General features: G+C 46.4%; 1 protein-coding gene across 1 annotated transcript in view; it reads right to left on the reverse strand.

Annotated features, from left to right (window-relative positions):
• LOC115409847 (receptor-type tyrosine-protein phosphatase U-like) overlaps positions 1-21,152 on the reverse strand; it is a gene marked incomplete at its 3' end in the record, with an annotated part of 218,143 nt that overhangs the window by 65,825 nt on the left and 131,166 nt on the right. The window contains 3 exon segments of the mRNA XM_030121130.1: positions 3,283-3,576; positions 11,070-11,241; positions 15,529-15,644. Of these exon segments, the coding sequence (XP_029976990.1) occupies positions 3,283-3,576; positions 11,070-11,241; positions 15,529-15,644 (582 nt within the window).

Genomic DNA, 21,152 nt, shown 5'->3' on the forward strand with positions numbered 1-21,152 from the left:
TGCGTCTTCATCGCGGAGAATCCAGGAGGATGAATGCAAATCATCAGGAAACGCGGCTTTTCTGTTCTGGGTGGCCGCCGGCGAAATACAAGCTGTTAGGCGAGGCGTCACAACAGTCTGACGCGGCGGCTCAGAACCCGGGCGAATATCTGAGCATCAGAGCGAGAACAGGCTCCCGGAACGTGCTCGTCTGTTTCTGCAAACTGCCTCTTGTTTTCCCGCCTGACTCACGGCGCCGCATCAGAAGTCACGTGTCACGGTTACAGTTCCGCGTCCTCCGGCGGTTCTCTGACTGTGACGAGGGCTGACAACGCAATCCAGTGATGAGCCCCCAAAAATAGCAGGAAAGTTGGCGGAATTGTTCTTCCAGTTCACTGTTCCAACATTTTTAGAAAAGTTTAGTTCATTTTTTCCTTCTGGATTTGTGTTTGGTAAATGGCGGCAAAGTAAGAAATCCAAGGGTTCATCAAAGACTGAGGAAGTCGTCTTCTTGGATGAATGATTGTATTTAAGACTTAGTTTTTACTGATGCTTTACCAAACAGAAGAAGGCCTTTTGAGAGAAAATACACCAAGGCCTGATTAGTATTGAGCGAATCCAAGGACAGTTTTTTGTGAAGTTAACAGTAGGATGTCTGTAGTGTTCATTGTAAAAGCGTGTTGTATTTAAACAGCTTCTCCAGTCCGATCATCGTATTGTCGCCCTGGTGGGTTTGTCCACCCTCTGCCCTATAAAGTCAGAGTTCCACCCAGGATTTTCCCCCCCCCACAGCAGTGGGAATCAAGCACTGTTAATTAGGGGTGTCTTCAAATATTTGACGATTCGATGATTCGTTCGAAGGGGCCTGATTCGGCGGCCAATCATACAGTCAAAGTATCGCAAAATGTGGTTATGAAACGAGGACCAGTCCATTCTAGCTGTATGGGGGTGCTGAAGGACTGATTTTACATAGAATTGCTTGTTTTTTTTCCCAAATAAACATGATATAAATCCTATTTGATATACATCTTGGCCTATCAAATATACTGTGGAAAAATTTACTGAACTTGTACTTTTATTCAATATTCTATGTATTTAGTGTTTGTGAATGAACCACCATGGTGAGTGGCACAATCCGATTTTGCGCAGAGCTTCGTCACAGAGCAGCATCTCGGTGGTGATTTGGCTGAACTTTAAAAGGCTCACAATGTCGGGAAAAAAACAGAACTTCAGAACAAATCAAAGATGATCCAAAAAAAGTCAAATGCAGATTGTGTCCTTTCATATCACTTCACAACAACATGGCTTTCCACCTTAAACGGGTAAGTAGCCAGATAATTGGGCTAATAAAAGACGGTTCTGTTACTCAATTCTCATTTTTAATGCTGACTTTTATTTCGTTTAATTGTAAATTTTAGGTTATTATTATTATTATATATATTTTTTATTTATCTAAAAGGCCTATGCTATTTAATTTAGTTCTTTGTTTTTGCATGGATGTTGCGCAGCGCAATGGACCCGACAGCACAATTAAGCTTCATTTAATTTGAGCAGATAATGTGAGAAAATGTTCGGCCAAAAACTGTGAGCTTATCTGCAGAGATTATAGATATAAATAAATAACATGCTTTAGCCCGTTTGTTAGAAGAGGGTTTGGTTCTGGTCATCTGAACTATACTTCATTTGTTTGATGTTTAGAGTTACCGACACTTTGTTCCAGTCTGTGTTTCAGTGTGTAGGAAAAAAAAAAGTGTTGCTTTACCTGCCTGCGCTGTTTTTTTTTTTCATTAGACAACATTCTGCTGTAGCCTATATTCAAATGATTCTAAAAAAAAAAAAAAGAGAAGAAAAGATGATACATTCGACGAACGGCAGGATCGGACGAATCAGATTCGACTAAGTAAATTCTTAGTCGGGGACACCTCTACTGTTAATACTCTCTTGTTTTCTTTAGTGATCTCTATCTGGAGTGAAAACTTTGACACCCATCACGCAGCGAGCAGAGTAGATTTCGCCTCAGTGTGTCAGGGAGCGTGTGGGCGTCGCTTGTTACCTCCGTGGGAGGTCATGGAATCACGTCGGTTTGTTGGTTTGTTAGCAAGATTATGGAAAAAGTAATGGACGGATTGCAATGAAACTCTGTGGAAAGGTGGGGCTAACTTAGAATCCATTAAATTTTGGAGATGATCCGGATCTCTGTCTGGATCCAGGAATTTTTTAAAGGACTCTTTATCATTGAGCGATAGGGAGTGTTTCACATAGTCGGCCAGGCCCGCCGACAGGGGGCCTGTGCGGCATGCGCCCGCCGCGCCGCATGCAGAATGTTATTTATGTGCTCCGATGTGCGCCTCGCCGGGCCAGTGCTGATTGTTGCTTGAGCGTTGCAGCACGTAGTGGGGTAAGGAACCTGTGAGTTGTGGGCGTTCAACGGCGTTAGCATTCGGCTAGCGGTGCTAATGGCGGCCCGAACCTGTTTGTTGCTATTGCTCGGTGACTTACAACGTTGGCAGCGGCGTGGTGCATGGTGTCCATCTGTTTTCAAGTGTTGCGCTTCAAAGATGACAGTTCATATTCACTTTATGAGCACGTGACACTTTGTTTACGTTTCAGAAGACTCGTGGATGCCGGGCTCAAACTGCGCATGCCCAGAAGGTGCAAGGCATTCTGGGAAATGTAGTTTTTGATTGATTTCAGCCATCTTTGTTGCAAGCTTTCTTTGCTTGAATAATGATTCCATTCAAGTAATTGTACTGTGATGGTTTATTTTTTATTGTATTTCAGGTTTATGACCTGTGGTCATTTTGGTTTAATAAACAAAAACAAAAGAGAAAAACGAGTCATAATATAGTGCGCATCCTGTTATATATGGTGTTCTTATTGTTGCTGGTCACCGATTTGACCTGTGGCGGAGGTCTGCGCTCTCTGAGTGCCAGATTCTAGTTTGGCCAGTTTTAGTTTCTCCTAAATTTTCCTTCTTATTTTTTTCTCACCAGTCGACTCCATCAAAGAAGCACGGCTTGCTGGAAGCCTCCCTGACCTCGGACCTGCTCTTTCTCGAAAAGCAGGGAGTAATTGTGTTGGAAAGAGGTGTCGTGCATTCACATGCAAATTCTGCCGGGCTGCGGTCAAGAAAAGATGCAATATTTTTATTCAATTATTCAAGCCTCCTGAAACGTTCCCAACTTCTGAATGCAGTTCTGTGATGTAAATGCAGACCAAACGCCGCCGGGTTCTGAACTCTTGATCACAGACTAATTACGAGCGACTCAGCTATTTGTGTAAGCGGCGACAGTCTGGACTCACCTGCGCACTTGGTCCTGCTGACGAGCGGCGGTCCGGGCGCGCCGGTGCCCCCGTCCCCCGGCCGGGTGAGCAGCACGCTGATGCGGTACTCGGTGTCGGGCTCCAGGTGCCACACCTTGTAGGTGAGCGAGCTGACGCCGTGGGTCTCCGTCCACATGGACTGGCTGGCGCGGTACTGGATCTCCCGGCGGATGACCGGCCCGTCCCCGACGATGGAGTTGGTGTTGAGCTGGATGATCAGGTAGGTGGGGCCGGCCCGCAGGAGCTGGGGGGGCGCGATCGGCGTCGGGGGCACTGGGGGGGGGCGGGGAGGAGAAACGGTTAAAACCCGGTCAAAAACAAAAGAAACCAGACCGCAGGCCACGCCGTCACGCTTCTGCGAACGTCACCAAAGATCCGTGTTTGTAGTAATCGCTGAGAGCCAAGGCTCCCGTTTTCACTCCGTCTCAAACAAACAGACCGACCGCAGACTGAGGTTATTAACTGGGAGGCGTGTGGAGCGGCGAGCGGCACCAGCTGGTCGCCGTCCCTCGTCTGCAGGTTTCCTTTCAGCCGGTGCAAGAACACCTTCCAGACAGAATAGATAAAATAAAGACCTCAGAGCTTATCGGCGCGCCGCTGTTTTCAGATCTTGCCCCGTGGCGTCTTTAGCACCAATTTGCCAAAGACGATCTGGTACAAATTAACTCAGTGGGATTTCTCCCAATAAACTAATGAATAGGTAATCCTCTGGTAAAAAAAAATAAGAGCAAAATAATATAACAAATTGAAATAAAGTAGACTGGCTAATTCATTTACTCTTTTAAAAAAGCTCTTTAACTTGGCTGGACTGATACAAAACAAGAAAAATGAAAGAAAGTTGAGTTTTCTATTTGGAGCCTGACATCCAGCACAAAAAGCCCGACTGGTGCTTGTAATTCGACACCAGTCTCATCATAACAGAATGGAATCGAGATTTAGTTGAAATAAAGTCCAAGCACATTGATAATATTTAATCAGAAAACCAAATATTAATATCTTTAGTTGCTTAAACTGTGTGCCATGTGCCTATAATACAAACTGCTCTACTCAAAATCATTGACGGAATTTAACTGTCAGTAAAATATATTTGACTTAAAATACCCGAGTTGCTTCACTTAACCTCGTTGCTCCCAAGAGGAGTAAGAGGAGATCTTGCGCTAATTTGGTGATTTACCGCTAATCTGACGCAGTTTGACAGTTCCTGTTGCTCTGATCGGTTCCAGTTCAGTTTTTTTTCGAGCCTTGTTCCAAGATGGCGGTCGTCTCGTCACGCAGTCCTGGGTTTTCCTGAGCATGAGCTCGATCCACTTCCCTCTGAGTATTTGGTGTGTCCTGCTTTCCTGGTTGGTCATCTTAAACACAGATTACCAAACGCCAGTGCAGTCACCGGCGATTCCCGTCCTCGCCGAGGCGCTCCGGGACGCGGCCGCCTGCTCGGCCGTCGTGTGCGACATGCCGGCGAGGTGAGTGAACTCCTCGGGAGGGTTTGTCGATCTGACCGCCGTTGTTTATTCAGCCCGGCGACCTCTGTCCTCTTCTGATTGATCTTGGTTGTGCGGAGGCATCCAGACGGGAAGTCTCCTCTTGTGAGACCACTTCTTCTTTTTCAGTCTTTCAACACACCGGCGTGAGTCAAGAGACGTACAAAAGACCTCCTTAAAAATTACAATACTACTAAATGTCCCTGCAAAACGTCGTCGCCCTTGAAAAACATTGATGAGACAGTTTCCATTTCCATCAGAAAAGGCGAGTAAAGGAGAAGTCAAGGAGTTCTGTCACGGAGTTTCTCATTTTTCCCCCCCATGTTTTACACTTTCAATAACATTATTTCTGCTCCGCCAGAGCATTGAGTCATAAAAACCTTTTAATCACGTCAGGACGGGGCGAGCGTCAGCCAGAGCGACGGCGCGAGAGACGCTCCCGAGCGCTGAGAAATCTTCATTTTCACCCTAATGACGCTGAATAAGCGCTTATTTGCATGAATAATTGCATTACTAATTCCGTCCTCCCCGCGCATAAAAAAAAAAGCCCTGATGGATAACGTGACCCTATCGAGCAGATTAATTCCTGGCATGCGGCTGCGGGCGAGGGCGGGCGCGTGCGCGGGCGGAGGCTGGTTGATTGATATATTGCACGGCGAACACACCTGCCTGCGGCGCTGTTTACGGCGTGATTTACGGAGACATGAAGCGGGAGACGGCGTCTCACTGGGAGGATCCCACATCCTTAAAGACAGATTTATTTGCTTTTCCTTCCCCGGTGCGACGGCGTTGACGTTTCCGCCCCGCCTGGTTCCAACCAGACGCTGAATTATTAAAAAAAAGCCTCGCCAATTAGCAGCTTCTTCCGTTCATTGAGAAAGGAGAGACCTGACAGCAGCTATTAAATTAAAAACTGAACTGATATTTTCTTCACCTTTTAATCTTTTGGCTGATGTTTTCAGTTGGATGCTGTGTGACTTTTTAATTAAGATAAATATATATATTTGAAGTGTTTTTAATCACAATTTTTTTTCCCCCCAATCATTTTCATGAATTTAGCAGTTGTTTAAACGTTTCAGCTCAGGGGCCACGCTCAGTCCAATTCCATCTCGAGTGAGTCGGACTGGTGAAACGGTGCCTTATAATAACCTTTAAATTCAGAATTTTAAGCGTTTCTTAGTTGTAGAGCAGAGAATATGTGATGGAAATGTTGGTATTTTCACAATTAACACCAGAAATGAGGACAGTCTCCACAAAAAAAGCTACATTTAATGAAGCTTTCTTTTGCAAAATACAGTAAAATATCTTAAAAGCTTCACTTTTATTATGTGTATTTTTAAAAACTCCCTGTGACAGCACGACTTTCGGGATGATGCCGTTTTGGACCAGTTTTGGGCCACAGGCCTGATTTTTGACACACCTGATTTCAAGTGGAAACATTATTTGTGCCTTTTTTCATGGGAGAATAGAAAGCTGTGAACATTTAAGCTCCTTTAAACCGTATTTCTTCGTCGTTTTGGTCCTACTGCTGATCAGTTTTAACCATTTACGCAAAAATGAACGTTTGCAATAAGTTGTGTTTTTTGAGTAGCTCCAAAGTTTTTCATTTTCACCAGTAAATTATTATCAAACAACACAAAACTGCCAACATTTTAACTGGAAAACAAACAATAAAACAGTCACTTTACGAGACTAGAAAGTGATGATGGTGATTAATTCATTGCAAAAAACCAATAATTAATTAGTTTTTGTCCCACTGCTGAAATATGAACACGGCACAAAGCGCTGGAGACAAAAATAAAGTACAGTCAGAAACCTCATTGACATTTCAGCTCAATAAATAATGGAGAACGCAGCGTGGAAACACTTGTCAGCAGTAACAGGAACAATGATGCAATGCGGCTCTTTATTTATTCATTCTGATGTTATCGGACGTTTTGTGGAGCGCGGATTCCCGGAGGCTCCGATTGGTGAGAGAAAAGGTGAATTTCTGGGCAAACGCATCCATTTAAATATGATTTTCATCACGACATCGTGCAGACATCCTTGCTTTGTGCCAATACCGATACCTGGACTGGGCATCGGGTCTGGTACTGCTTGGAAAAAGAGCTTCTCTCTTTTTGTGGAAACCTCGAAATACCCCCCCTGACCGCCTGCTTCATGTCTAAACCTGGAGATGCTCAGCAGGAACAGGACAGAAGATCTTCAGCTCCAAATACAGAGAGAAGGTCAGGCAAGCCTTATCAGTGGCTTAAAAACAAGTAATGAAAATTTCAAGACGCCTGTGAAGGTCGCGAGGCGGCCAGAACCGGAGAAACGCACCCGCGTTCTCCCGAGAATGCTTTAAAGATGTGGTCTGAGCAGTTTCTGTAACGTGTTTTGTTTGCAGACTGTGGGGAAGCAGCCGGACGGAGAGCAGGGGAAGCAGACTGCTGAGGGCAGGATCGTAATCCTTCATTTTCGGGTCCAATTACCGAGGTTCGTCGACCTCTTGCAGCAGGTGCTGCGGCGGACGGCGCTTCGCTTTAGGAAACACGGCCCGGGGGACACGACGAGACCAGTAATACCTGGAAATTACAACCTTCGGCTCTAATGTAGCCGTTTGTAAATGGACACCAAAACATAACCCGGCCAGGAGCCGCTGGGCTCAGCGTCTGAGAGACCGATGATCTGCTGGAACCAGCTGCACAGTTCCCAGGGACGGTGAGAAGATTAGCAATTCTCTGGGACACGGAGGTCAGAGGGGAATGGACAGACTGGACGGAGACGACAGAAACAATTCAGACCACCCACGGATGCAGAACAGCATCTGTGAGCTTTTCCAGCAGCTGATGAAGAGCAGAGGGTGTCCAGCTGTCAGCCAAGGACTGAACTCTGACTGCAGTCCACACAGGACCACCAGAACTGGACTGGACGAGGTCTGAGGAGTCTAGAACCGGACCAGAGAAGAGACTGAGGAACCTGATTAAATGTTGAGAATCGTTTCTTGAGTCTCACCTGAGCAGAGGAAATCCAGACAGTCAGTCGCGTCTTTTAATCAGCAGTTGATTTCATTTTGTTTCCCTTCAAAACGCAGGAAATCTAAAATTCACTCAACGAGCGCGACACGCGAGGCTCAGACTCAGTCCGGCTGCAGCTGCAGCTCGCCGTCCGGGACGAGCCGAGCTGCTTCCAAACTCATTAACCCGAGCCGCCGTGTTCCCGCCGACAGCTCGCCGGCTCCGCTCGTGTTTGAGGATACGCAGGTCAAAGACAGCAAGTTAGCCAAGACATCAAAGTCTTCTTTCTTTATTTATTTTTTTCCCTCTTTGATGCGGCAGCTTCAAACCCGCCGTGCAGACATAACAGAGAGGAGATGGTCGACAGCAGAGAGTTCTGGATTATTGATGGCGTTCCCGGTGTTTTTATTGATGTTTCTCTGTATTGTCTGAGCGAAACGTGTGTAGCTGACGGCTTCCATTTCCTTCTGGATTAATCGACCGCTGTTTCTTCTGCCGCCCCGGCGGGAGGGGAGGGGGGTGCGGACGGATCCGGTCCGGTCCTCCCGTTAATTTCTCCTCTCCGGCACGCCCGTGTTTCACTGAAGCTGTAAATTCATTAACCGCCCACCCGCCCGGCCGGGACGACTCCCGTCCGCGGTCAGCGTGGGGCTTTTCCCAGCATCGGCAGGTCGTCCCTGGGCAGCGAGCGCCGGAGCTCCTCCTGATCTACAGGGACCAGATCACTCAGATTGCTCACTGTCAGCAGGTCCTCACGTCCTCCTGGATCCTCTGCTGTGCTTTTTTTCTTAATATCTTGCTTTATTTTTAGGATTTTGATGTAATTATTTTGTATTTCTTTGTCTTTGTTGAAGCAAACTGAGTAAGTGAATTATTAGATAACCTGTTAGACGACCTGCACCCCTACAGATAAACTTTGTTGGGAATAAGATTGTGGAAGAGCAGTCTAAAAGTGTAAAGAAATCAGAAATTTAGCACATTTAAACCCTTTTTTTAATCCTATAAATCATGAAATTGTTGATGATTTCTAAGAATCTCAGCTAAAAAATGAACTCTTTAAATCCATCCTTTATCTGGTCCTCTTTGTGTGAAATACCTGAGGTGCAGCTTTGCGTTTTCGCTTCAGAAAACTATTCCACTGATGTGGCAACATGTTGGAAACTGAAGAAATTCTGAAAAATGTGTAGTTTTTCTTTTCCCGTTGGGCCAGTCACTTTTAAGTGAACTGTTTTCATGCAATCAAGCCAGCGATGTCGGGTAAGCACACAGGGAACTGAACTGAACTGGAGCCGCTCTAAACCGTCTTCCTCCGTCATTTCAGTCCACTCCATATCTTCAAATTAACTGTCTCCACGTGGAATCCAGCTGACGGCGGAGTGCTGCTGAATTTTAAGACTGAACAGCGCAGCGTGTGCAGAATGGTGTTCAGAATCAATGTTTCGGAGCAGCTCTGTTTTCCCCGTTTCCATGGAGACGGACTTGGAGGAAATTCCCCAAAACTCTAATGGCTCCTTGGGTGTCCGACACTGAAAATGGACTCGCAAAACTTTTCATTTTCGCCTCAAAACACAGTCATGTAAACTGAAACAGCATCAATAAGTGACAGATGAAGGGCTAATCAGTAAAAAACAGGGTGGAAGATGTTCATGATTGGGTTATTTTAGTTTTACTGCTCACATGGAAGCAGTAATGAGGTCCATAATGGATTCTTTTGACCGTTAATTTCACTCCAGGCGGCACTGTGAATGGATGGATCGCTCTCGTTCTTGCACATCCGCATCCGTCGGCGTTGACGGCGTGCTGTTGGGCGTTCGGTATCTCAAAGAGCCGCTGATACGCTGAAACAACACCCTGCAGCTTCCTCCTGCATTACAGATGCTGTTTTACAGCTTTTCCTGGGCCTGTTTTGGTTGGCGAGCGCCTCCAGAGCCGTCTCTCTCACCACGGCTGAGCTTCCTGACACGCATCGGACACCGACACCCGGCTCGCCAATCTGCATATCAACACGTTGCAGCCGTGGTCACGGTGGAGGCGAGCAGAGAGCCTGACTCAGTGCTGTGGTTTACGGAAGCCGTGTTGCCAAGCCCGACCTGTGACCGACTCCTACACGTCTGCACACATCCAACGATTCCAAACTGGCTTCAGGTAAAACCAAAATGCCAAGATTTATTCTGAAAAGCTCTTCATCTTCTCTCTTTACAATTCATTTTTTTACATTGATCGGCTCTCTAACAAGTAAAAGACAATATTTGTATCTTGACATGAGCTGCATGAATTCGTGTATTCTCATGTTCTCTGTAGTTTTGCTTTAGTCTTTTTAGGAAAGCAGGATTTTTGCACCATACCTTTTGACGCGTTTTAACGGTTTTCTTCCATTTTCATCAATCTGAAGGTGGACAAGGTGTTACATGATAATCAGATCATGGACTGGGACCCGCCACCAGAATTTGGCTGAAGAACGAAACATCTTGAAGGTAGAGTATGCCGCAAAAACCTACAAGACTCAGCTTCCATATAACTCACGTCTCAATACGAAAGGACACGTCTTTCAATTTGACACCAGCCTCATTCTCATGCTATACTGATGTGCTACAGAGCTACTTATGATGTACTCAAGGTTAACGTGACGCTGTCTGCACCCATCAAACATATTGACGAGTTCTAGCTCACAAATCGAAGCTCGTCTGGGAAAAATTAAAACTCTTCCCGATCTCCACTGTTGTGTAATTTGACGCCAGCTTCATCTGGTTATTGAGAAATGTCAGAGTGGCCATCATGTCCAAGTCAATGAATTTTGACCCAAGAACTCCATTTCTTCAAACAGAACTAGCACACATAATTTGTAATTTGACTCCAGACTCATCAGCTTGTTTATGGATGTCTCGTAGTTACTCACCATGATTTACTCAAGGTTAACGTGATGCTGTCTGCATATATCTAACATGAGCTCTTACTCACAAATCAAAGCTTGTCTGCAACAACTTCAAACTGTATTTAAGAATGGGTAATTTGACACCAGCTTCATCTGATTTCTGAGACTTTGGCATCATGCAGTCTGCATAAAATAAACTTCCAAGACTGGAAGATCAGGTCTGTCTCCAAGGAAGTCCACTTTTTTCTAATAGTGAGTTTGAAGATAGCATATTTCTTGTAATTTGACACCAGACTCACCGATTTTTTTGAAATAGTCAGAACAGAAATGAAGGTGTGTTGAACAAGAACGTATTTAAAACGTATTTCAAGTGTATGTCGCCGCCCTCCCTCAACCGCGGAGCGCCCGGCTTACCTCTGACGATGAGCTCCCCGAAGTTGGACACGGTGGCGCCCCTGGTGGACGAGGTGATGCAGCGGTAGAGGTCCTGCTCGCCGCGCTGCGCCTCCACCTGGAACGTCGCCATCAGCCGCTTGTGGCTCAGCCGGGACAGCAGGGGCGCGTCCAGCACCACGCCGTTCCTCCGCTAGCCCGGGCGAGACAGAGACGACACAGAGGGGGGGAAATCAGCCGCGAGGGCCCGGAATTAGCAACGCGGCGAGGGCCGCAGAACAAATACGTGATAAATGTCAGCGGAAACAACGGCGCACTGGCGCAGCGTGAGGCCGGTGACGAGGGGACGGGGCGAGCACCCGGGGTTGTTGTTGCTGTTTCCGCCGCCGGGTCTCGAGCCGACACTTTCTCATCTTGCTAATGTGATAGCACCGCAGGCTCGCCGGCGATTGGCCGAAGCGCCGGGACGGGAATCAGAGGCCGGCGCGGCGCGGCAGCGAGTCGTTCCAGGTGCGGCTCGCAATATATGCAGCTCTCTCACACATAAGCAGATTATTATGTAAGCTGTCGCCTGCTCTGGCTTTTCACGGGTAAGTGGGTTTGACATTCGCATGTTTGCATTGGTTTGGGGAGGATAGGCGAGAAATGTGCTGAGCCGCTGCGAGAAAATATGAATTTTGATCTGCGGGAGGAGGGAGCCGCCGCCTGAAGCTGCAGTCTGCAGCTCATTTCGACTTTAGTGTTGGTGTCAATATAACCTGTAATCTGTAGGAAGATGGGGGGAAAAAAAAGAGAAAAACATTTACTCCTTTTGAATGGGATGTTGGTTACCGGCTCCGAAGAAGTGGAGACAGGAGCAAAGAAATATATACGTATATATCCCCGCAAATATTTAGGTCAATCGGCAGCAGAGTGGGAGAGAGTCTTTCAGAAATGAAAAGAGCACAGATTTCCAATTCTCTGAGAGGCTGTGGAAGCATCGACTTGAGAGTAACGACTGCCAGTCGCTCACTTCGCCGCTTCGGACGCTAATTCACACTCAGAAAAGGTAAATCGTCTGAGTATGCACAGCTGCTCCACGAGTGCGAGGAAAGAAAAACTGTTGTCGCAGAAGTAGCTTTGCTTTTGTATCCTTGCTGCAGTTTTACTGACAAAAAGCAGGGATCAGTTTCCGGCAGATGAGAGCGCCGTCCGCATGAATTCAGCGCCGTGTTCCGAAGGAATCCAGAAGGTTTTTACCCTTAAAGCATCGGAGAGATAAAGCCTTGTACCTGACACGGGAAAGGTTAGATTTGATGAATTCACTCTTAAGTCTGCGGTTTTCCACTCTCACTCTGCACTTTAATCACACTCTGTTCAGTTGTTGACACGGCGTTGGGCTAAAGGGTATTTTTGGGGTATGTATGTTTCTCTAGCTCCATATTTCCAAACATCAATACCAGGAAAACATTGGCGCCGTCAAAGTGGAGCACATAGGCCCAGATCGTACCATCAAACCTTCTCCTGAGATACCTTCCATGTTGTGTCTTGACTGTGCATGATATCACCCTTAAAACCCTTAACCCCATGGGGCCTCTGGCTATTTCGGATGACGCATGGTACACGTGCGTAAAAGTTGATGTTTTCATGATTTATTGCTTGCAGAACTTTCTTGCGACCTTGCAAATGTGGGAGATAGTTATCTTACTGCTCTGATTGGTCCACCTACTTTGACGCGGTACTGTTTATTATCTGAACACCATCGCAAGATGGCAGAACTACGCGCCGAAAGCCTGAAATGTCCTGATTTTAAGGGAAAAAAATAAGTTTCTATCTTGTACGGTGCGAAAACTACACTTAAAGGTGCTGTAGGCAGGATTTTGCTCGTCAATGCTATTTTTTCTGTGTTTTCTTTGGATTAAATGTTAGAGCATCCATTGATAATCCTTTAGGAGTGGAGCATAATTGCACTACCGCGAGGGCGCAGCGTTTCCATCTGTCTCTGTTCTGAGCTGAAAAGGAATCTTGACAGCTCCAGGTATCTTTGACCAATCAGAAGAGCCCGAGGCTCTAACCGTGATTGGTCGAGGGGCATTCGTCACACGTTCTTGTGGGAGGGGCTTAACTTGCGTAAGGGCGTGATGTCAGAGAAAACAGGACAGGATTGGCTGTGCTGGGTTTCAAATCGCCATCTTAGATGGGTCAAATCGCCATCTTGCTTAGGTAAACCTAAGCAAGATGGCGGAGATGCTGAATCCTGCCTACAGCACCTTTAATTAAATAAAACTTTGTCTCTGGCGCCGTGGACGACGACGGCGACCCTGGAGAGTTAAAATGCACGCAAAGCGCCATCAAGCTGTGTGAGCGTGCAATCCAGCCCCCTGTTTCAGATGTTTCCCTCCTCCAACACATTCTGCAGAGCTTTAATGACGAGCAGATCACAGGAATCAGGTGTGTTGGAAGAAGGAAACATCTAAAACATGCTGGCCTGAGGACCAGAACTGAGAAACACTGCATTAACTAATGTTGTGCATGTTGAACTTCTGGGGCTGCCATAGTGCAGACGGACACAAGGCATCGTGGGTATCGTAGTTGATGTTCAGAATCATCTTTCATCGGACAGCAGATTCTGAACTTTCCAGTAAAAGTCCAGCAATCACCGTGCATATAGATAACTATTCAAATGTTTTTGGTTTCTTTGCTTCCTCCTCAAAACACAATACACCCTTCATAACAGTGAACCAAATCCATGCAGACGCAGTTCCAGGTTCTGGACTCCGAACACGTTGCTGTTAGCAGATCAAACCGAGCTATGAAGGCTGCGGTTTGCGACGGCAGAGAGGAAGAAGATGCTAATTGATGAAGAAACGTTATGCTAAGAATTTGTCTGGACTGCTTAAGAGGAAGGGGAGAGTGAGAGAGAGGAAGTTCCAGACTGGAGGAGAGAGGACCTTTCCCATCGCCGGCGAGATCAAAGGGAAGGCGGCAATTAGCCGCCTCGGCGCTGATGATCAAACAGGCTTTGAACAGCAACAAATGCAGGAACAGAAGGTAGTAATAGTTTGTGATACGAATCTATTTTCCACTTTTTTCCTCTCAAAAACAGGAGGGGGAGGAGGAGGAGGAGGAGGATGGGAGTGAAGGAGGCTGGGAAGTTCACTTCATCAAGCCGCCAAATTACGCGAGACAAGCCTCGTATTGTTTGCGTTTTTGACGCCATCAACAAATTCTGAGAGCGATAAGAATATAAAAATGGCTCTTTTCACATGCCGATGATCTTCAAAGGCTTCGATTCAGAGAAGAGAGAACGAGGGAGTGGAGGGGGAGGAGGGGGGGGGGGGGGGGGTGAAGTAATATTGAGTGGAAACACGAGGCCCGGATCACCCGGTATGCAGACGTCTCATTTGCAGAAGGAAGAAAAAAAAATAAAAAATAAGAAGGCGTCTTCTCCGAGCTGCCGTCATTTCAAAAGCACTTAGATGTGCAGGCTTCAAGGCCGGCAGAGGAGTCGAGGCATTCAAAAACCGGATTTCTGAAGACTAATATTAGCTCATATTCAAACTAGGAAAAAACTATTTTCAGTTGATGCATGAGAGGAGACACTTTAGGGGGCTTTAGTCAACTAAAATGCCACAATAAAAAAAAAAAAAAAACACACAAGCAAAAACCCTGAAAAGGCTCATCTCACTGCAACAATGCGACCATTAAAAGACGGAACTCGTCTAACAACCTGACTGCATTATTCATGAGGAGGAAACTGGTCTGTGCTTTGAGCCCTGCAGCTTGAAATGTCTTCAGCGCCGCCGTCAGTGGAGACGATTCCAAGGTCAGAGGTCACCAGGTGGGCTCTTTTGGGGGATTTTGACCCCAGTCAGACCTCCAGACCTCTGGCCAGTGGCGGATCTTTGTGGTCAGTGGAGGAACTTCAGCAGCGCTGAAACATGGGAGGGTGCAGTGAGGATTCAGACCTGAGTCTTGACAGCACTTCCACTGTGTTTATAGAGTTTTTCTTTCAGGTGGAACTTGTTGGTGCAGCAAGGCTTGACTGTGACTACCGAAGAAATAAAGAAAATACCACTGATCCCCTCGACGACTGCTTCTCTGCATTTGAACCATCCGCTGACCCATCAGCAGTGGGATTCGAACCTGAAGTCAGCTCCTATAAACCCCCAACCTGAAGCCAGCACTTCTCAGAAGAGGAGAAACATTTTTCTCTGATGTGGTTATTTGTTAAAAAAAACACCCTTACCTTTCAGTTTGGAGCTAGAACTTTGGTTTTGGGCTGCGATAAAAGACAGTTCAGAGTTCTACAGTGTGAGGCTGGTCAGACATGTTGTATTAAGATGCTTTCATTTTGAAAAAAACCATACAAACTGAAAACTGAAAAAAAAAAGACTCAATGCTCGTCCGTCCAGCCGCCACGCATGGAAACACAACCACTGTAGCTAAACTAGCTAAAAGCCCGACTGGAAAGACGAGGAGTGAGGCGGGGCTCGCTCACCTCCAGCAGGAAGGGCTCCGCCTCCGACACCTTCCCCGTGGCCACGCACTGGAAGGAGGCGTTCTGGCCGGCGTTCACCTCCACCTCGCCCAGCCGAGAGAAGTGAGGCACCTTGTCTGTGGAAAACACACACACACACACACACACACACGGTGAGGAAAGAGGCACATCTGCAGCGCAGTGTTGCTGTATAAATATATCAAACACACAGATGTTGCTTGTAATTTATTCAGAGCGCCGTATGCTAACGGCGCGCCGCGGCCGAGCAAACGCCAAACGCCGCTGCGTTGTGTGAACGCAGCGCTGACGTTCTTCCAAACCAGCAATTAAATGTCGACTTTAAATATCTCAGATCCTTCCAGCGTTCTGTCACGGAGCCACGTTTAGCTTTGTTTCATGTTATTAAAGTTTCCTTTTTTAACAATTTGGAGATTCACAGCTTGGAGATTCTGCAGCCACCTGGTTTAGTTTCACTTGGCCTCATTTTAGCCTCGTTCAAACGTCAGTGTTCAGTGTTCAGGACCGCTGCCTGAATGGACTCAACATAACATTTGTACATGCTAATTAGCATGTAGCATGGCTACGTTTCAACATTGTTTTTTGCATTTTCATTCATGAAGAGTTCCGTGTATTAAAAACGATGCAGTTAGCACGCCAGGCCACTAGTTGGCACTGTTTGTGTCATGAAGCCATCGCTGTTGTTGTTGATCAACCTGGGCATGTGCAGCAGCAGCAGCAGCAGCAGCAGCAGCAGCAGCAGCGTTTCAGAAAAGCTGCGTTGTTTCCTCTTTTCAAAAAGCGCCAAATGGTTTGTTTTCTACTGAAGGCTGGGAAATAGGAATTATCATCGAGGCGCTACATGTCAAATCGCAGCACCTTCCTGCGAGCAAACAGGACAGGAGCTGAACTAAGAAAAAAACGGCATCTTTTCTCATCTCTTTTCATTTTTTTGAATGATGTTTTCATTGAAACAGCGACACGGCAGGACCTCGTGCCTCTGCAGTGCGTCGACCTTGTTTTGCCACGCCGTGCTTTACCGTTTCACATTCAACTTATGTGACAGAAAATTGAAGAGAAATCAAATTAAACATGCTCACAGTTTGCACCACTTGGATAAGCGGCCTCATAACAGACTGAAAAGCTTCTATAAATGGAGATTTTTTTGTTGTAAATTACACCCACTTAGATATACAAACTCGTTTTGTTTATACAGCAGAAAACAGTTTGCTTAATGAACCCCCCCTCTGCCGCTGTGACAGATGAGAAATACTTTTCAATCCCACTCTAATAACGCAATACGTATATTTCGGCACAATACGGCGATATGCAAATGAGCTAAAATGCAAAACGGGGCTAATTCCACTGAATGACTCTTCCCGAATGCCGTTTGTGTGTTTAAATAAAGGCGCATAAGCAATGCGACTGTTTGAAACGTACGTGCAACGTGTTTTTAATGCCACTCTACGAAAAGAGCAGCGCTTTTTATTTGTTTACTGCGATGCATGCGGCGCCATATGGCCGCCCAGTAAACTGGCAACACGTCCACGTTGTCATCATTTAAAGTAATGCGCCCATATTTTCAGGTCATTTCTCGAAGACACCCCGAGGAGCTTTCGGTGAGCAAACACAATCACATGTAAATTTTCCCCAAACAAACTCTCTCCTGCTGGTAAAGATCCCGTTTTATGCACCAGACTTAAAGTTTCACCTGTCTCCTGTGCAGTTTTAAAACAAACCCAGAGGAAACAGCGAAAATTAAGCGCTTGTAACCTGGAGAAGTGTGTGTGTGGTGTGTGTGTGTGAGAGACGCAGTGACGGAGGAGTCTGCTGCCAGAACGACAAACGTAAAGCGGTGCAATAATGTTCCTTTAGATTGGGTTGCGTGATTTTCTGTGAACGTGAAAGTTGAGAAATTTTTGGGAGTATTTCATATTACAGCGAGTGTCGTCAACCTTCCGTGGCGCTTCTCATACAGTCTGGAGCTATTACTGAGCAGAATTGTTCAAATGCAACATGTTGAAAGAACAGAGGGGGGGCTGCTTCATTGTGCTGCGGCGGAATCGTCAAAGAAGCGCTGGCAGCGGCTCGTCTCGCGGAGCCAGCTCTTTATTCCGAAACGCCAGTCATCAATTACACCACGCTGCTGCTTCTCTTCCATGGAACCTTCAGGAGGAACCATTATGTAAAAGTCCTCAATAAAATCAAAGATTCACCCTCCTGCGTCAACAGAAACAAGGCTCCGTCTGGAAAAGGTGTAGTTTTGGTGGGTTTGTTTCAGGAAAGTTTCACGTGTAGAAGGCAACATTTTGAAAAAAAAAAAAAAAAAAAAAAAAAGTCAGCAAAATAAAACGAGACGAAATGTCAGGGTTTGACTAATACCTTTCGTCTTAGTCTTCGTCAAATAAAACTAATGCCGCTTCGATCACAGGAAAAGTGATCCACAGCTGAAATCTAGTTAACATTTGTAAAATTCGCCATAATCTACAAGAGTGGCGTCCGATCAGAAGCCGCCTTCAAAATAAAAGTCATGTACAGTTTCTCAGGTGTTTTCTAGATTCTATAAAGTGTCTTTTATTGTTTTCCTTCCATTTGTACCGGTCCGGTCTCCGGAGTCCCTCTGAGGGGGTCCCGGACCCTGATCTACAGGAGTCCTCTTCTTCTCTTTGCCACAAGTCTTCACGATTATCAACTCTCCCTTTCGGAAGCACGTACCGATTTCAAAATGCCGCCTCTAATGTTATTTTCACACGGCTACAGCAATAATTCAGCAGGTGCCTTCAGACGGAAACAAAAAAGCCATCTTCATACATTTCTGAGAAGTGTTTTTCCTCTGTTTTCCTCCGGGCCGGCTCTCTGCCTGTCAGTGCTATTGATTTGTATTTCTGACTTGGATCTGCTGCTACTTTGTGGCCAGATGGCTCATTTTCAGCTCTGCGCTGATCAATAAACAAACAGCAGGGAACAATCAAAGAGGCTCCAGACTGTACACTGCTTGACCACTTTATTAGGAACAAGCCGCGCGACGTGAGCCCAGCCTGCGTCGAGTCTTATCTTCCTGTCGACGCTGTCAGGAAGGTAATAGCGGCGCTGTTTATCGCCCAGGCGGCTGCAGTGGGCCGGGGCTCTTTGTGCTTGAGTGCATTATGCTGTTAAGTGCTTCTAATATAATCTGCCCCTCTCGTGTATGCTAATGAAGTGGTCAAAATGCCGGGAACACTTCTCAACGCCGCAAACGAGCCGCTTCCACTGAAACACCGGCAGGGTTTTGAGTGACGAATGAGCCCGGAAACGGTTTGAGTGGCGGAGAAAGACACGAAACAAGGAAGGCTGAACTTTTTTTGTTTTAGCTAATGCCACTCGATTAACCCCCTTGGAGATACTCCACATGAAGTCAAGGGTCTTGGTCAGACACCCAATGTGGGGATCGAACGCCTGATACTCCAACCCCACCTCTTTAACCCCTTGTCCACCACTTTCCACCATCCATCCAGTGCGACGGTTCAGAGCCTTGCTCAAGGACACTTTTACATGCGGACCGGGAGAGATAGGGAATCAAATCTGCAACCTTCTGACTGACAGACGACCAGACCACTGCACCACCTCAGACACAGCTGAACCCTTTCAGGCAAATTGGCTAGAAAACCGACGGGCAGAATGACCATTAACGAGAAAAATAATCCGTCTTCTTGATTTGTCTTCCGTTGCCGAGGCCGGACGGAGACGACCCAAAGACCGCCGAAGCAGAGTCACGACGCCTTGATTCATTTCACGTCCATTCGTTTCCCACCGCGACACGTCCCAATAGGTGAAAAACACCCTGCAGTTAGCTTAATGCTTCAAGACAGGGCGTTTTAGCTGGAGAGCCATTCTGGAGTGCCGCTTGGCAAGTATGCTAATGCATTTCTGGGCTACATGTCAAGCTGCACCCTCATTACTCCAAGTCTTTAAGCATTCGGTCTTTAACGGATAACTCTGACAAATGCGCTGGAATGTTAACGAACTTGTAACCCGACAACATTTGCAATGCATTAATGGCTGGCGTACGGGACGGGACGTCATTATTTATGGAAATTATGACAGAAGTGGTGCTAAAAATGGAAAGCTAATAGTTTAATGCTAAAAAAACTTTTTTTCTATTGACATAACTCATGTTGGAAGCTTGCAATATGCCCAGTTTAGTTTCATGGTACACGCAGCACATTTAGGCTGCATTCAGCGAAAATGCAAAACTTTACTTGTGTTCTGGGCGTCTGTTTACACAGAGAGACTAATTTATGAAAGCAGCTCCCACAGGGCATGTCAGTTTTACAAAACATGATCTAGTTACACAATATAGGCTGTGTGAAAAAGCCATGGCAGAACTGGGTAAAGTGTATTGTTCCATAGCTGACAATTAAAGTTTGAATCTGCAATGTAACTGTTGCCAGCGTTTGGCTACGGGCTGACGCTGTTTTCTTTGCTGAAAATGCTGCTAATTAGCAAACAGAAGGGGATTATTTGGCTCTAATGCAGTTTTCCTCAATCCTGGGAATCTACCAGGCTGATTGTTTGACTTATCTCCAGACTCAATACCGCTAATTCAAATGAATGACGCATTATCAGGCCGGAGCAGAGAGCGATAATGGTTCGAAACACTGTTCAGCACAATGACGGGATGAAATGTTTATTAGACTCAAATTAGCACCTGATTTTCCCAACTGGTTGTTTTCGGCCTATTTTTTTTGTCAACCGAGTACAGCCAAACACCAAAAACACTGGCTTCATAATGGATAATGAAAAAGTGGTGAGTTGTTTTTACTTAATGTTTTAGCAGCTGTGAAACGGTTCAGTGGAGGATGTTTCAGTGAGCACACCAGCATCTGATTCTGCTCTCACAGATGCTCCACACAAACAGATTTTTGTTTTTTTTAAACACTTTGCCTGAATAGTTGAGGAATGAGGTGAAAGCTGGCCCTAAACCGATCTATTCCCCATGGGATCAATACCTTACCATGGTGGAATATTACCGGCTTTACCACCGATCTGGAAGAGATGAGTCTGTCAAGGGTCAAGCCAACGCTCAGGATCGAGTAAGTTGAGTATCACTGCGGCCTGATGAGCCTAATGGGAGGAAGCAGCGCTACATCTTAATCTGGCGTTTTGTAGACAGGAGGACAGATTGTACTACAATTATCCCTCAAATTGGGGATGATTTTCAGTGTAAAAACCCAAAAACAATATAGAAAAACATTGCGATAACAATGCTCTGGAACCAAATAATGAGGGAATAATAACCACGGCGAGCAGATCCTGCTGCGGTGCAAAACAGGATTTGTTTACAGTGATGGACCGGAATAAATCTCTGGTTTCCACGGTAACCAGCGCCAACATCTGGGAGAATGAAGACTGCTCCTCGCATTTTTCTCTCTCCGTTCTCCCCCCTTCCACTCCCCCCTTTCACGCTCCCTCCGCCCAGCGAGCGCGGCGAGGGCGGCCGGCTTCCTCGGGCGCGCCGCTGCCGACAACACGAGAACTAATCTCACGCGTACGGATTGTAAAGACAGCCGCCTTGACCCCGGATGAAAGAAGCGGCGCCAGCGTTCAGATGTCTTGCTCTGGTGCGGCTGCTTCCGTCTGGAGCGGGC

The sequence above is a fragment of the Salarias fasciatus genome, chromosome 22 (genome assembly GCF_902148845.1).
Source record: "Salarias fasciatus chromosome 22, fSalaFa1.1, whole genome shotgun sequence".
In the NCBI taxonomy this organism is placed as follows: Eukaryota; Metazoa; Chordata; class Actinopteri; order Blenniiformes; family Blenniidae; genus Salarias; species Salarias fasciatus.